Here is a 17,539-nt window from a genome sequence, read left to right as displayed (position 1 = left end):
TTGAATAAAAGAGTACACAATTGCTGTCCAATCCGGCTCGATTGTAGGTTATTTCAAGATGTCTGGGAATGCATATTGCAACCCAGAAGACCTGACACCTTTGGTATGACAGAGTCAATCGCATGTGCTTATGTTACAAAACCCTGTATTCGCTTGTGTAACTTTTCGCCCTTACCATGACCAAACAACTGATTCCCCGCCCTACTATCGAGAGGTGCGGCTTGACAAATACGCGCTCATCGCGTCAAGTTGTTTTCAGCTCCTTCGTTCCGCCCCCCTATTTCACAGAATTGAATAACACAGGACATTTGAGTTCTGATGAACACACTACACCATATTCGTATAGTACATAATATGTAGGCTATATATCGGGTTAAACAATAGCCTATTCCGATTAACAGATGTAGGCTAATTTAGGCATCACGAAATCAAGCAAGCATTAAAAGCCCTGTAACTGAGGTGAATAGACTTGAGGACAAATGTGTAACATCGTAATTTTGGATGTTAAGAGGAACAATGGGCATTTATTGGCACAAGGCAAAGCTTTAGTGCAATGAAAACATATTTTTTCTTAATGTGCGAGAGCGGATGTCTTGTAACCCTGGTTACCCAACAACGCTTTTTTAAGGGCAAATAGTATGTGACATTGTAGTCTACGCCATCTTGTGGCTAATCATTAAATTGAAGCATGCTGCATGCAAGTGACAGCAAGAGCAAAGCAGAGTCCCCAGCATGGGTGGCGATATCAAAATAAAGGCATCAAATAAAAGCATCATTGAACTCCATGGCCTTCTGGTGGGACCCGAGTAGCCTATTAAGTTTGGGTAGTTGATAGGAGTCACCACTGCCTGTTTTGCACGTTTCTATTGTTAAATTGATGGTATTTTATCACCTGTGTTTGGTTGTACTGGGAACAAGTTTGTCAAAGTAATATAATGGTAATTTGGTTACTAATGACTACAGTGAAGGAAGTGGGTCATGAATGATAGCTGCAAGGATAAGAAATTATCAGTTTCATGACATCATTTTGCTGCAGAGCAAGTCTATGACATTCTGTGTTGACAATCTATGTTGGGACAGGCCTACATGATCTGTCTCAGACTGCCTACCCACAGAATGTCCACAGAGTTCCAGTCAGGTTTTGGGTTGGGAGAAGATAGAAATGAACTTTTTTCTATAAGAATTTACTATGGCTAATTATAACCGTAATGGCCAGCTGGTGACCACAACATAAACATTTGAAGGCAGATGACAATGTTTTTCTTCAAAATAGTGTGTATTTATTGTGTCCATACAAATTACATGTCTAGGGGGTTTGCATGTCTGTTCCTGAGTCAGGTGTCCAGTGGTCCTTTTTATCCTCCACACCTCCCCAGGTGTGGGTAATTGGTCAATCAAGCAATTGTCCGTCCCCACTGTTGCCTGTAGGCCATGAATGGCCACTTCATCATCTGCATGGGCACAGGGGGTCGTAACACCTCCCTTCCAAGAAGGTTTCCCTAAAAAAAACACAGAAGACCCTCTGTGACCCTGCACAACCTCCAGTCCCCCAGCATCCAGGGCCCCAGGAGACTAGAGGAACAAAGAGAAAAACAGGTCACAAGGCAAATCATTTGAGTTCCATTAAGTGCATCAACAATGAGGTTGCCAACACCACGACTTCAGCATGTCGCTTAGCCACTTCTTTTTTAATTTACTGTTATCAGACACATTAATATCCAGTGAGGCTTTCATACTAACAATATTAGATTCCAACTGGAAATTATTTTCATTTACCGTGTCCAACTGATTGCTAAGAGAAACCACTATCTCATTCCTTGGGTGCAGCTCCTCTGTATGGCTTTGGCACTCCTGAGTCATGGTTCTGAGCGTGGACTCTTTTCCTTCAAGGACCTGATTTAGATTTGAGCATTCTCTCGCAGAGTCTCTGATTCACTCTTAAGTCTTGACACATAGTCCTTCTGTTGTCGAAGCTCAGTCTGTAGCGAAGAATATTCTGCTGCTTGCTTCTGCAGCATGGTGTTCTTTCCACCAGTCCCGCTTTCAAGGTAGTACCCTGCTCCTAAAGGAGACAGAGTCTCTTGCAGCTGAACCATCTGGGTTTGTTGAGCCTCAATTTGCAAATTCTGATTGTTTAGTTTGAGCAAAGCTTACATTTTTCCTGTCCGCTCTTTTAGTTGTAGCTTCTGAATTTTGGTCTTACTTATTCTCTTTGGCTTTTCCAACCCAACAGACATTAAGCTTCCTTTTCTTAGGTGCATGGCACTCAGATTTTATGCCCTGACTTTTAAGAGGAAAAACGCGTTATATTGGTCCTTACGTCAGGTTACATCCTATATAGCCTAGGTAGAAACAGTGTTAGGCCCTGTCAATGTAGGCCTCAACTTGCCCTTCGCCGCAGATCTATACGTACGCTGATCACTACCATATTGGTTTCCCCGGTCTCTTTTGGCCACTTCAGATAGGTAGCCACTCTTTCGAAAGAGGGAAAGTAGCGGTCAACCTTCCGCTCCGAGAAAGGTGGCACCATCCTAACATTTTTGCTGATGTCAAATAAGGGGGCAAGAGATGGTGAGGACTCAATGGTTTAGCACTCAAACTCCAGTTTTCGCAATTCAAACTGCCATTGTTCCCGTTCGCCCTCGCGTTCGCGCTCCAGGTCCTCTTGTTCATGCCCAGCTTGTTACCTCCGGAACTCTACCGTCCATCTGTTTATGCTCTATAGCAATTTCCTTCACCTCTGAAGCCATATCAGTCAAACTGACCCCACCTAAGGTTCTATCAGAGAAAATACTAAATACACTTATCAACTTAACACTGGAGTCTTAGCACCAACTACACAAAGATGCAAACGACTGTCTACACCTAACTGTTGTCAGACACAATGGCCTACAACACAGTAAACAGTACAGGAAAAAGTGGAAAACCACCCCTCCAATTACAGAAGACAGCAGCAACCAAAAGATCTAGTCAATCTCAGTTTCCTAAGGCTTGCCACAATCTTTTAAATCAAACTGGCTTAACACAATAGCCCAGTCTCACACTGCTACTGGATTAATTGAGCTTCACTCACAAGCCTTTTTGTATAGGCTACTTATGTGCAACCAGCACAACAGTAATCTGTCTAACTCAAAGCCACCTGAATTTAAACTCTCCAGGCGTATCAATTTGTCAGTGTATCTCAACACAAGACGACACATCAAGGACAACAATATTATCACTCAATGTAAGCCTATTGAGAATTATTCAGCTAATCGTAACCCATTTTATCTAGCCTGACGATGTCTAGTCAGAATATGAGTCTGATACTGCTCCATTGGGCTGTGATTATGGGGCGTGTTTTAAACGAAATGCCTATTCCCTCAATTGGATATACCTAGATCCAGTCAGAGTAACCTAGTATGACCATCGGGGCATTTGGGAACAAAACAAACCTGGTGAGTTACACACCAGTCACACCTATGGGTTGGAATGCGTTGATTCGTCAGGGTTAACAGATCCCTATTCACTTTGAAATGGGTGACGTCATCCTTTGCAGAACTGAATTGTGGCTCCGTTGGGTTCGCTTGCGTTGCGTTTCATGCTTTGCTATTTTATCATCCATTTCGCCGTATCGCGCTCACCATTCACTCAAACGTTAGCCTACTACACAGTTTGGGAGGGCAAAAAGAATGCTAATCTAAAAAAAAAAAAACGTCTTTTATTTTTATTATTATTTATTTATATTAATTGTGCTTTGGCAACGTTGTATTGTATGCAGTCATGCCAATAAAGCCTTTTGAATTGAATTGAATAGTGGCGTGATTGGTTTGTTGACCTGTCAATCTCACTATAACGTCTCTGGTGTCAACAGAACCAGAGCCATAGAAAACAGAGTTGCGACACTTCCATTGACTCCCGTTGTAAAAAATGGCGAGTTATGGAGACGCCAATAGTTCCAAAGTTGGAGCAAAATGGCTCTGTAGCGCCCCCTAGAACATTGCAAAAAACCCTGCGCATTGGGGTTATTTTGGCGTAGCTTGACGGAATTCGGTACACGTCTTCATCATGCTTGGACGCACCAAAAAGTCTCTTGACGCCATGGTGGCAGGTCCACAGGAAGTCGGCCATTTTGAGTGGAAGATGCGTTTTGACGGCGTTTGCACACCTGATTTGACGGCGTTTGCACACACGCATCTGATCGAACTCCTCTGACAGATTTAATGGTAACGCCTTGAAATGTGGTCAGGTTAATCTTCAACCATGGGCGACTAAACTTTATAGAAGATTTTCTCATTAGTCGGAAGGTGTGGGCGTGGCAGACCCTTAAACTCTGCCAACTTGCCAGTGCTTGCCACAAAACACAAAGTCTCTTATAACTCTTGCGTACATTGTTTGATCCAGAGAAAATGTCTTGGGGTGGACGCTGGATCCGGCCCGAACGCGTACATATGCCTGACTGATATCAAATCAAACCAAATCATCAAAATCTATCTCAAATAATTCCTTTAATACATAAAAATGAAACAGAAACCAATTTAGACACACAAAACACATAAAAACACACAAACACACTGACAACCATGACTCATTCTGTGCCAAAACCTACTGAACAGTTTGGCGGTCATATTTTGCAACGCCTTGCGTTACGTCTAGTTTTCCAATATACAGAACGTTTATTTCAAATACAAGTGCATCTTATTTGTCATCACATAAACTGCTCTCTACAATTACCGACAACTATTCAAAATGTCTGTTGATCTTGGGATTAGGCTACACAGTTGGCTTTATTGTGTATTCACATTGAAGGTTTTTCCCCAATTTCAAGAAATCATAACTCTTAATTCTATGTTGAGGAAGGACCATTTAATTGCGGAAGCAAAAAAACAGAGGCAGTCCTAAACAGAGATGTTTGAAAGGTAATTGTGGCCTCGGAAACAGTTGTTCTAGGCCTATAACTTTTCTGATCTGACTGGGTGAATGTTCATCTCTGGGGTATACAGTTTTTCTTTCACAGTGAAACTTTTATGCAAGCAGTGTATTTCAGTTGTATAAGGCTGTGTACAGTTTGATATGTGTTCATAAAGTCAAGGGCATGCAGCGTCCTTGACGTGTTAACAAACATTGCTACGTAAGCGTTACAAAACATTCCTCATTGTAGGCTATAAGGACTTTTATATTGTGGTTTTTTTTTTTTTGCACCAGTGAGGGTGTTTCCGCGTTAGGACTAGCTCATCAAAAATGCACAAAACTAGTGAATGTAGTCTTTGTCCACTCGTCCGTTACATTGCCATATTAGATGGTCGCAGTTTGTCTCACATGATGCATGTAGGCTAGGCTACTTCAAATGTCATTGTATCATTAAGGAAGCACTGACAAAATGTAGCCTCACCTATTTAATCAAGCCCAGATTGTTGTAGGTCATATCATAGATATATTGATAACGTAATGTTTTGTCTCAAACCGCCAATTCCAGACTGCGGTCAAGTCAGCCGACACTCACGATTTCTTGGTGAAGCCAGCCGACACTCCAACCGACACTCGCGTTTCCTTTCTTTCTAATGCACCCGTATTCAAAAAATTACGGTAATTGCATGTACACGAAGTAGGCATTCTGACAGAAGTTACTCGAGTAAGATCAAGATTTCATTTTTACAGTAACTCAAATATGGAAAATATAACTTCTCAATGTGGAATATGCGTCAATGCGATCTTTAGAGTTGAATTCCTCCAATTTTGTACAGTAAAAATGTCTGATATTCAGTGTGTGTGTAGTTAGGGTGGTGGTGAACACAGTCTATGGAAGGCATTTTTGTACAAAATGTATTTGAAAGTATACCCATTGCATTTCAAGATGAATATCTTGATGCGGAAAGTTACAGATTCCAAAAGTTCAACCGTCCAGGGCCTCGTTTCCCGATAACGATGTATCTTAACGGCCTACGTGGATTTTCGCGACATCGTACACTAAGTAGCACTTTGTATTTACGTGCGTTTCCCAACCATCAACTTAAAGTCAGGTGCACGAGCGCAACGTGCACGAGTTCTTAAGTAGCTCTTAGGAGCTGTTTACGTCAGGTTAACCTGTTTACGTTAATTGCTGTGAAATTAGCTAGCCTATGCGTGCATCGAACGTGCAATGTGCACTAAATTCGGGGCGGGGATAGTAACGCCATCTCCAGCAGAGAAGCCTATTTAAACTGTGTTCCCATTGTATGGACATTTATTACGATCTGTCTGAGAGTGGGCTGTCAAAGCTAGCATCATCAAAGTCATACAGTACAGTAGGCTACATACATTCAATAAAATTAACCTACATTTGAGTCCAACTGCATGACCATTCTTGCCCTACACTTACCCTTACAATAAAGAAGTGATCCTATTTCAACCATAACTTCATTTTAAATAATCTCTTTCTTTATGACATTTAGTTTATAGTTTAGACAGCAACGTTGACATCTACAGTATATTCAACTGCATCCACTACATAATCTCAAACTTTATTTGTTGGTAACTCTCCAAAAAGGCTACCATTAACACATTTCTTAATGAAAAGGATGCATCACAATAATACTTCAGTGTAACCTGTACCTATGTGGAGTGCAAATATGTCTTGCCATTACACTACCCAACAGCCCTACGTCTGCTAACACTACAGAATGCATAATTCCTACGGGCAATGCACTAGTTTTGTATAGCCTAATCTTTATTTTCAAATACTCAATATTCTTTATTTCTATTTTGATGGGAATAGGCAGGTGAAACAATGACATTCTCATGATGTGCTATACACAGAAACATCGTTTGGATTTCTTCTACATAATATACAACCATCTAGCTAGAAGCTACCATATAAGCCAATGGAGTGGTGGCATAAGCGCTAAATGTGCCATCAAACTACTGTTTGAAAGCTTCAGTCAAGACCTAAATACTCTGCATTGGTCGCGTAGCACATTTCCGATCAAACCGAGTCATTATAAACATATAAAAAGTTGTGTAGATAGCTTTATTCATGTAAAATATTCCTCGCTTCAAGTAGCCATGTTTTTTTTTTTTAATTCCCGTTTCTTCCGAACGACGGTCGAACGACGCCCCTGGTGGATTACATCGCTAAGTGTGAAGTTACTACTGGTCCTGGCCACACGTAGAATTCCTCTCAATGAAAGATACACTTAAGCTAAGTGTGGCGTTGGGAAACCCGTCTGCAACGTAGGAATCCTCTTACGAGCGATTTCAAGTGCTTTTTAGGCTAAGTGCGCGTTCGGGAAACGAGGCCCTGATCAGTATAAAACAACAGAGCAGTGACTGGCGACCACATCACAACAGGCGCCATCATTATCTCAATAATAAACCATACATATACTATTTTCAATGCTTTTTTTGTATCAGGTATATTATCCTACATTTAAATGTACACATCCCTGAAAATAAAAAATTCTGTAAAAAGATACTCATTATGGAAAAACTATACAGACTTTGACATATATATTTATATATCTAGAGAGATAAATACAAACATTTGGGAAGCAGGCCACTGTGGAAGGTCGTTTCTATAGATCAGATCTGGTCCATCTAGCCTAATATCTCTGGTAGCTGTAATATCAGCTGGTCTACTAATTTTATCCAGACATGGAAGAAAATTTAAAACACATTTTTTTTGGTTACTTGTGACAGATGCACTCTTGTTTTGTTTTATAACTATAGTGGTGATTAGTATTTATAACAAAAAGTTAAACATCTTCTTTAAAAATCATGACCATAAGAGTGATAAAACGCACGCACGCACGCACGCACGCACGCACTGGTATGTACCAGTCATAGTCGGGAAAAAATTGAGTAGGCCTATTTCATTCTTACTGTAAGTCAAACTTTGAAAATATGCCTTCTAAAGATGAATTTCTCCAATTTTGTACAGTAGCCTACAAATGTCTGATATTCAGTGTGTGTAGTCAGGGTGGTGGTGAACACAAGTGTAGGCTACCAGTCAATAGTTAGTAGGCCTAATAATTGAGTATTTCATTTTTACAGTAGGCCTATCTCAAATTTGGGAAATATGCCTTTTTAGGGTGTAAATACGATGTTTATTGATGAATGTATCCAGTTTTGTGCAGAAAACATGTTTGATATTCAGTGTGTGAAGTCAGGGTGGTGGTGAACTCAACTGTAGGCTACCATACATAGTTGGAACTTGGGAATTATTTATTTATTTTTTACAGTAAATCAAACATGGAAATGATCAAAATCAAGGAACAAAGCAGAATAACTTCTGTCTGGACTAGTACTTCGGCTTGAGTGACAGTCTGGCTTGACCAAGAAATCGCCAGTGTCAGCTGACTTGACCCCAGGCTTAATTCTGATGTGAACATTTGGATGGTAACTGGTTATTGTGTAAGCAAGCATGTTCTAGGAATCTGAATCACAGAACTTTGACAAATGTAATATTACAGTAAATATTGTACAGACAATCTTGCTTGTTTATAGCCTACTTTCTGAAACTATTCGTCGTCGTATAATTACAAACTTTCATGAATACGCTATTCATGAATGGAGAAAAACCTGCGATATAGACCGTGTTGTCACGCAAATTGTCTTGCATTAAGGCACAGAATGCTGAATCATGTTGTATCAGCGGTTCAGTGCGACAGCTAGTCCAGCAAGTTAAAGAAGAAGTGGAAGAGAAACAGGACAGCAGAATATTACTGAGTCTGCTATCAGTCGAGCAGTATCTGTCAGTCGAGGAGAGGTACGCTAATTATTTAGTCTTTTAAAAATACATTCGAGTCAAATAAACTGTATGCTAGCTAAGGGATTTAGCCTATTTGAATTTGTAGCTTATTCTGTTCTGTGCTTCAAAATGTAGCTTTACCAGACCGACCGTATAGCAGTCGATGCGTTGTTCCTCGCAAAGGCTCTATGCTATCACAAATACTAGGTACAGTCTGCTTTTTCTCCTCTTTCATACAATGCTACTATGAAGAGTAGAAATGCTACTATTGTTAGCTGGTCTTAAAAACGTCAAACTATTCGCTGCCGCAGAGTAAAATTGATGCTTGAACATCCTGAATGTTATTGGTAGATGGTCAGCTTCCTGTTGAAGTCGAAATGATGGTGCATCGTGCAATTGTAGCCCGAGTGATTTGTAAAGGCGTCTTTCAAATTCATAAAAGCAAATCCATCAATGCTGTACAAACGTCGAGTTCTATATCATTTGGAAGCCATTATTTTGGTCACATTTTAAATCGTTTTAGTAAACGCTGGTTTACGCGAACATCGGAATTGTGCAGTAGCACTTTTCAGACAGGTAATTAATTATGCTGGGTAGTTAATGGCACTTATAAATATAAATGTTTGCAATGATGTTTTCTGTTTTCCTATATCTTATGATGTGGTTGTTTTGCAGATAAAGACAAAATGGTTAACCCCGAGGAATCGATGGAGATCACGGAAATGGTGTGCCTGGAGTCTGACCTGCTGGATGGACAGTAAGCTAATGTCACATCTCCTATAGGCTATAGCTAGTTGTGTGTGTCTGTGTGTGTACACCACATATGTTTGTTTGTGTGAGGAAGGCAACACATATAGATATTTTCTCTTTTTTCTCTTCACAGGATGAAAGAAGTAGAAGTGGACAAGCACAAAATCCTCTTGGTCAAAAACGAGGGCCAGTTTAGTGCAGTTGGCAGCCGTTGCTCTCACTATGGAGCTCCACTCGTCAAAGGTAGCCATCCTTCATGGTCATAGCAAGTAAACGGGTTCCAAACGACCAATTGTCTCTGCATACCTTGCAACCGCTTGTTTATAGAGTTGCGGTAGCCAACAGACCTGAGCAATTCACTTTGGGAAGAGATTCCCATTAAGGAGCTCTGGACCGACTGCCCTGCCTCCACACTGTACACGGTGTGTTAGAGTTAATTTAGCCTCATTGATCCAGAAGAGCAGCCCAGCAAACTTTTTAAAGATGGCCTTGCACAGGGTACCATCTAGGTGTATATGTATTTTGTGTGTGTGCAGGATCTCTGCGAAAGGGAAAAGGAATGTTGAAGAAATACATTTTTTAAATGAGCTCAGTATTTGCTCCATATGCTGTAATGTTTGTCAATATCTCTAGCAGTATGAGGTTGGTTGGAGACAGCCATTTTTAAAGTCACAGTGTGTAGTTTTCAGTGCCATTTAGTAGTAGAAATGGACATAAGTGGATACACTTGAAATTAATCATCTTTATTCTGCAAAGAAAAAAAAGTGTTAGCTAGCTGTCTAGTCCTTCAAGGTAGCAAACGCAGTACGAAGACAGCATAAAGAGAAAGGGCCAGACTTTCATGTCCCCTCCCAGGAATTACTCTCTGAAATTTGACCATGTATTGTCTCCCCCTACAAATAAATGGGCTCTCCACCCCTGGAAATGGAATATAGTCATAATTATGTTTTCATGAGTTTGTAATTACCTGTAACTATGAATCGTGTTTTCGTTAGCTTAGAATGAGCCCTTCTACATAGCTACTATCTACATAGGGAGCGGGTCCTCTTCCACGAAATCAGCCTTGTTGTACCGGCTTGATATGGCATTTGACGGTTACCGTAGGTACACGCACATGCTTGTAAAGGGAAGGGTATCCAGTTGGTTGCAATTCAGCAGTAGAGGCCACTAAGAACTACACACTGTGCCTTTAATTCATCTGGCTCATTTTATACTTCTGCAGATGTACTGATACAACATTCAACACGACAGGGCTAAAACACTTTTGGACATTTTAGTTCGCCAAACTGTATCACTTCTTTCATAATAACGTTATATCACTTGACACGTTTTGGATGAAGTAAAAAGACCAACCTCTGTCACTTATAAACAAGCGTAGCTCAACCTAGCCATTGACAGCCAACTTGATCACACTTGCAAAAATGGTAAAATCTGTCAAAGTTGAATAGGAATGTTCTTTTTTTTTGCTCATTTAAAGAGTGCAGTCCTTTGCACTCTCTTAGAAGTCTAAAGTGTTTTAGGGACTTGTAAGTATAGATCTTTTGGCATTTGAAACCTGGTAAATAAAGGTCATGCTAGCTATGAGTAAGTGAGTGGTTCGAGGTGTGGTGGTATGCAGTGTTTATTTAAGCATGGACATCTTTGCAGGGACACTGTTAGGGGACAGAGTGAGATGTCCTTTTCATGGAGCTTGCTTCAACGTGAAGACTGGAGATATTGAAGACTATCCTGGCCTGGACTCTTTACCCTCTTACAAGGTACACTGTTTGGGATATCGGAACCAGGGATAGTATAGAACTATATTCATATACTGTATGTGTGAATGAAAGGAAAATGAAGAGATAAATGACTAAAAGTGAGAGAAAGAAAGAATTGATGAATCAAGAATTTATGATCATATCAATTCTTTTATGTTTACATTTTTCTTTTTTTCAATTAGGTGAAAACTGAGGATGGCAAAGTATATGTCACCTTAAACACAAAGGTAAGTTCATGTTTTAAAACACTTCAATCTTGGTTAGGTCATTTACGCTCTAACATGGTCCATTCCTCCTCATTTCATGTGCTTTTATAAAGCAGTGTAGATCATTAGGGTAAAGTCTTGTAAAGTGAGAACTGCTGTATCACCTAAAGAACAGTATATAAGTGTCCTCTCTAATGTACAGTATAAAAGTGTCCTCTCTAATGTACAGTATATGAGTGTCCTCCTCTCTAATGTACAGTATATGAGTGTCCTCCTCTCTAATGTGCAGAATACGAGTGTCCTCCTCTCTAATGTGCAGAATACGAGTGTCCTCCTCTAATGTACAGAATACGAGTGTCCTCCTCTAATGTACAGAATATGAGTGTCCTCCTCTCTAATGTACAGAATACGAGTGTCCTCCTCTCTAATGTGCAGAATACGAGTGTCCTCCTCTCTAATGTGCAGAATACGAGTGTCCTCCTCTCTAATGTGCAGAAAACGAGTGTCCTCTCCATGTTCCCAGGAAACCAAACGCATGAGAGAGATGTGCCACAGAGTGCCTGAGGTCTGCCATACAGTGATTCTGATTGGAGGAGGTGAGTGGTGACCCTGTGTGTGTGTCTTGGTTTATTTTTATCTAAATTCCGTTGTATGCAAATACAATGACAAAGGCTTTCAACGTATGCAAATACTGAGCAACGCAACATGGTGACTACCAACAAATGAGCAAGCGTGTCTAGCCTACTGGTTTAGTCCTGTAACCTGGTAACCTATTTGTGTTCCTCTCGTGTCACTTGAGTGACCATAGGGTAAGTCTGTGACCAGGGTGGGGGGCTGTGTGGAGGGCAGTTGCATAGAAGTAACTTGATGTGTCTTTTATACCATAAATTCGTACCAAATCAATCAGGCTGTTCTTCATGTTAGGTCCTGCCTCCCTGGTGTGTGCTGAGACACTGAGGCAGAATGACTACAGTGGCAGAATTATCATGGTCACCAAAGAGGGCTTGCCACCTTTTGACAAGCCCAAGTTGAGTAAGGTAAGACCTGACACCACATGTGACATAGTGTTTGACATATCGTCTCTAGAGACAAGAAATAAACTGGTCAGTTTACCTGGAAAGTATCAATGTCAGGTCGTATTTGTCCTCAGGCTATGAATGTCGACAGTGAACGTCTCCTCCTGCGACCAAAAGAGTTTTTTCAGCAGCATGACATTGAGATGTGGATGAACAAAGAGGTATGTCACCGAAGCTCCAGTATTTAGAACTACATGTTCAAGAACCATAAACTGTTGTGGTACATGATATGATGTGATGTGTGTGGTTTTTGTGACAGGTGATTTCTGTGGACACCGAGGCAAAAACAGTGACCGTTGATGACAACACAGTGCAGCACTATGACCAGCTGCTGATCGCCACTGGCTGCAGGTCAGTGTTTCAAGTGGCTTTCGCTTGACTTGCCTGTAGTAAGGAGATTAAGGTTGATAGGAAAAGCTTACATTTGTGTGCGCCCATCAGAGCTAGGCCAATGGCATGTCCTGGGGCCGACCTAGAGAATGTGAGGCTACTCGAGAGCTTTCAAGATGCTCAAGACATTCATAACCTGTGTGCTGGCAAGAAGGCTGTTGTAGTGGGGACCTCGTTCATAGGTAAATGCAGATTTTGGTTATCTGTTACACTAAATAATAAAAATAAGCATTTGATCAGCTTCATGTAAGACACTTAGATTTCTATTATTCTTTCTATATATACTTCTATTAAGAATTCTAGGAGTGCTTGCTATTAAAACTTCTTGTTTGTGGTGTAGGTATGGAGGTGGCAGCCTATTTGTCAGACAAAGCTGCCAGTGTGTCTATTATTGGGAGGTCTGAATATCCATTTCAGTTGTCGCTGGGGGCAGACATTGGCAAAATGACCATGCAGGTAATAGATGTAGTTATTTGCTAGTAGAGTTGGTGTTTACTAGAGATTTCAATAAAGATCTATCGCTAATTAAATGACCTCTTTTTTTTTTAATGAAAGATGTTGGAGGAGAAAGAAGTGAAGTTTTACATGAATGACAATGTTGCTGAGATACGTGGAGAGAATGGAAAGGTAACAAAAAGTTGTTGAAAACCTTTATTGCCATAATACAATAAACAACCTCAAACATTTTCAGGCAGTAATAATAATGTATTGTGAAATATTGGTTACCAGGTCCAAGAGGTTTTGTTGCAAAATGGGGGACGCCTAGAGGCTGACGTCGTGGTCTTTGGAATAGGTGTGGTACAGTCCCTGATTATTGAGAGTATATGTCTGTATGGAATATTAAACAGTGATGTGTAAATAGAGGCTGTGGCCTTATTGGTCTTCAAAATCATCCTTACCAGCATAAAACGTCATGTGGTTATTTGGACAGGTGTATGATGTGTTTCATGAGTTTGGCTGGAGTCATTGCAATTCCTCCTATGTCATGTAACGATGTGTATAGTAAGTTGCTGTGCATTTCCTTAGGTGTCCTTCCCAATGTAGATTTTCTGAAAGGAAGCAAGATCGCAACAGACCAAAGAAATAACATTATTGTTGATAAGGTTAGTCTTCATTTCATTAAAATGAGTGACTTAAGTGTTGGCTGTTGTTTGCAAGTGGGTTTGAGCTTTGAACATTCTCCTTCTCCTACCAGTGCATGAGGACCAGCGTCCCAGAAGTGTACTCTGCAGGAGACGTGGTGTCGTTCCCTCTTGCCATGCGCGGAGATGAGCGAGTCAACATTGGGCACTGGCAGCTGGCACATGCTCATGGTAACTAATAACCAACATGTTTTCTCTTGATCATAGTCAAGACGGGTCCTTAAAGACATCAAGGGTGGGGTCAGGTTGTAAAGTATGCCAGAGTTTATTTGTAATCTTTTTAATCTCCCCAACTTGTTTTGTATATTGTGTGGTAAAAACAGCAGAGAGGTCTTTTCTGGATTTTTTTTTTTAAATCGCAGGGTCAGTTTGTTTTTCTTTATTACCCCTTGAAAGAACGTTATGTCTGTCAAAATCCTCAAATCTAGAACATATTCCAGATTGTATAGAGTTGGCTACCTGTTTATGGGAGACTGTTCTTAAAGCAGAGTATTAGGAGCCGTAGGTGTCTTGTATTGATCTGTGCACAGTATATTGTTGTCACGTATGATCCACAAATCCAGAAAACATATCCGACGAGAAGCAAAACTCACTGTATGTCAGAGTATGAAAACAGTCATTCAGATATCAGCAAATAGCAGATACCCTGATGAAGACAACTTTTCAAAACATTGGTGAACTTGGTGATTAAAAGAACCAGCATTACATAAAGACTTTAGTGAACATGTGCCAAACTCAAGGCCCGGGGGCCTGATCAGGCCCGAGAAGCCATTTAATCTGGCCCGCCAGCTCCTCAGAATGTTGCGAAAAGTTCCATTGATTTGAATGAGCAACGGTGACATTTTATTCGGTTTGCCTAATTTTCCCTCAGGATTAATAAAGTATCCATCTATTTATCTATCAGAGCTTGTCTGCCACGGCCGCTGGTATGTCGAACGCACCACAAAAACTGCAAGTCCCACAATGCACGGTCCCCGCGTTGGTAGCATACATCAATTTTGGGAAGCGCTTGCCCCACAGTTCGGCCCTCGACTTACACCCATTTTTTTTATTTCGGCCCTCTGTGTATTTGAGTTTGACACCCCTGCTTTAGTGTGTGTTTGCCCACTCTTATATTTGTATTGAACTGACAACCTGACACTGACTTCAATCAGCATTGCTTAATAGTCAGGTGATGATTTGTGTTTTTATTATGAATTGATAACAGGAAGGATAGCAGGACTCTCCATGGTGAAAAAACCAACTGAGATCAATTCTGTCCCTTTTTTCTGGACTGTGCTCTTGGGAAAGAGCATTCGATACACAGGTAATCTTTCAAAGTTGTTAGTAACACAACACCATGTAATTACAACACTATTGGTATTACACTGGTATTACGTACCAGTGTCAGACCATAACCTTATATAGTATGTGTTGTTTTATATTTGCACAGGCTATGGCCAAGGATATACTGACATTGTGTTCAAGGGCAAAGTGGAAGAAAGAACATTTCTAGCCTTCTACCTGAAGTAAGACTTCACAACATCTGTATCATGTCAGTTATCATAATGATCTCATAAGTAAGGTGATCATTAAGACTTTGTTTTCAAATCCACAGGGACGATGTGGTGGTGGCAGCAGCCAGTCTGAACTTTGACCCTGCAGTCGCTTGCTTGGCAGAAATGATTGCAAACGGCAAGGTCATAACCAGAGTTCAGATCAAGTACGTTTTCATTAACTTTAGTCTCATGCTGAAATTAATGAATGAATGATTATTGTGTTTCTACTGCACCAGATTGTTACAACATAGAACTGTTCATCACCCAAGCAAATACACAGTCCATGAACAGGTTATAGTCAGAGTTGGTTTAGCAACTGATCTGAATGCTGCATGGGACAAAAGAGATAGACTGTCTTTGTGAAACAGTTAGGGGAGACCTTCGGACCTAGGAACCAATACTGGAAAAATGACATCGGAAAGCGTAACACTCTGTGATCAACCTTTAAAGTTTGGTATAGAATCAGAAACATATAAAACACAAAAATCAACCATTGACATACGTTAGAAAACAAAACAAATATATAATCATTAACAAAATTCTTCTCCTCCTTGTGGAAAATAGTATGGATCTATCTAAAATCGGGAGACAGTTTGCACTGTAATGTGATTATTTTGTTTTCGTTTGTCTTAGATCTGATGACCTGGGTTGGTTGCAGCTGCCATAGTCACCTTTCTGTCCCTACCTCAACGGGTGTAGAAGTCGTCTCAATGAGGAAATCATCTCTCTTCTTGTTACTCAAGTCTCACAGACAATGAATGCTGCAACTTCTGTGTTTCCCCCTTTGGCCAAAGGGTATTGGAACAGTGTTCCCTCTCCTGCTGTGGGTTAATGGGTTTGGAACTGTGTTCCCTCTCCTGCTGTGGGTTAATGGGTTTGAGACTCTCAGGTCATTTTCGTGTACACAAAGACGGTTCAAATTAAATATTTTTGCATGTACTGAATTTACTGTAGCAGTAAGAAATGAGGTATTTTCATCAGTGTAATGGGTGTTTGAAGTCTAACTGGTACAAAACACATGACCGGAAGTGAAAAAATGCCAGTCTGTAAATCTGTGCTTTGAAAGTGCCTAATGCATTGTACATCTGTATGCAGTTTATGTACTGCCATTCAAAAGAGTTAGTACTCCCTCTGTCTATCTAGGCCAGATAGTTCTTACATATCATAGGTAATCTTCATCTCGTCCTTCTCAGTCCCCTTTCAGACTGTGGCTATAGGCGGAGGGTTTCTCTATGTCACACTTTAAAGGCACCCATATAAACATTCAGTGAAAAATAAACATTCAATTTCTAGTCTTTTTTACACGTAGTAAGTTTCAATAACTCCATACCATTACACATCGACATTCAAGGAGCAAAGATGAGACGTCGTTGTGTGGTGAGAACTGATAGAAAATTAAAAAAAACAACAATCGCCGGTGGGGAGAGGCCATTTTTCCATTGACTGGAATCCTGCTTTATTTATTGTGGGTCACAAAAAATAAAGAAAATGGCGGCGATTGTTGTTGTTATCGATTTTCTATCAGTTCTCATCACACAACGACGTCTCATCTTTGCTCCTTGAATGTCGATATGTAATGGTATGGAGTTATTGAAACTTACTACGTGTAAAAAAGACTAGGAATTGAATGTTTATTTTTAAGCCTCGAAAGTTGCACTGGGTGCCTTTAATAATAGTGTGTTTTAAAGGTGCAACCTGTTAGCCTGATGTGTCAGTCTAAATAAATGTTCTTCACCTGTCCTTCCCCCTGTATGGTGAAGAAACTCATTCCGTATATGCCAGTGGCTTGTTAACATTTTTTGAAGAAATATGTAAAACTTTTTTTTTGTAAAATCCAACAGTTTGCACTATGTGAAGTTTACTGGCAGTATGTTGTCATAACACATTGCTATTTAAAAATATATATTTTCTGTCAAGTTCGATTTTCTTTCTACTAAGAAGGTACTACCACCATAGTTTCTATGGCCTATTTATCA

The 17,539-nt window shown here is 40.4% G+C and overlaps 1 protein-coding gene across 1 annotated transcript; it reads left to right on the top strand.

Annotated features, from left to right (window-relative positions):
- Positions 1–9,390: 9,390 nt before the first annotated feature.
- On the top strand, positions 9,391–16,230 carry aifm4 (apoptosis inducing factor mitochondria associated 4; the record flags this gene model as incomplete). Its single annotated transcript, XM_080845262.1, has 18 exons — positions 9,391–9,461; positions 9,588–9,697; positions 11,102–11,211; positions 11,394–11,438; positions 11,941–12,013; positions 12,342–12,454; positions 12,568–12,654; positions 12,753–12,844; positions 12,935–13,065; positions 13,224–13,339; positions 13,439–13,510; positions 13,613–13,676; positions 13,910–13,986; positions 14,079–14,196; positions 15,233–15,331; positions 15,458–15,533; positions 15,623–15,727; positions 16,197–16,230. The coding sequence occupies 18 exons, from the start codon at positions 9,391–9,393 to the stop codon at positions 16,228–16,230; spliced, it is 1,593 nt and encodes a 530-aa protein (XP_080701388.1).
- Positions 16,231–17,539: the final 1,309 nt, after the last annotated feature.

This window comes from Sprattus sprattus, assembly GCF_963457725.1.
Source record: "Sprattus sprattus genome assembly, chromosome: 9".
In the NCBI taxonomy this organism is placed as follows: domain Eukaryota; kingdom Metazoa; phylum Chordata; class Actinopteri; order Clupeiformes; family Clupeidae; genus Sprattus; species Sprattus sprattus.
The sequence above is the reverse complement of the archived record's forward strand: the minus strand, read 5'-3'. Positions and strand labels throughout refer to the sequence as shown.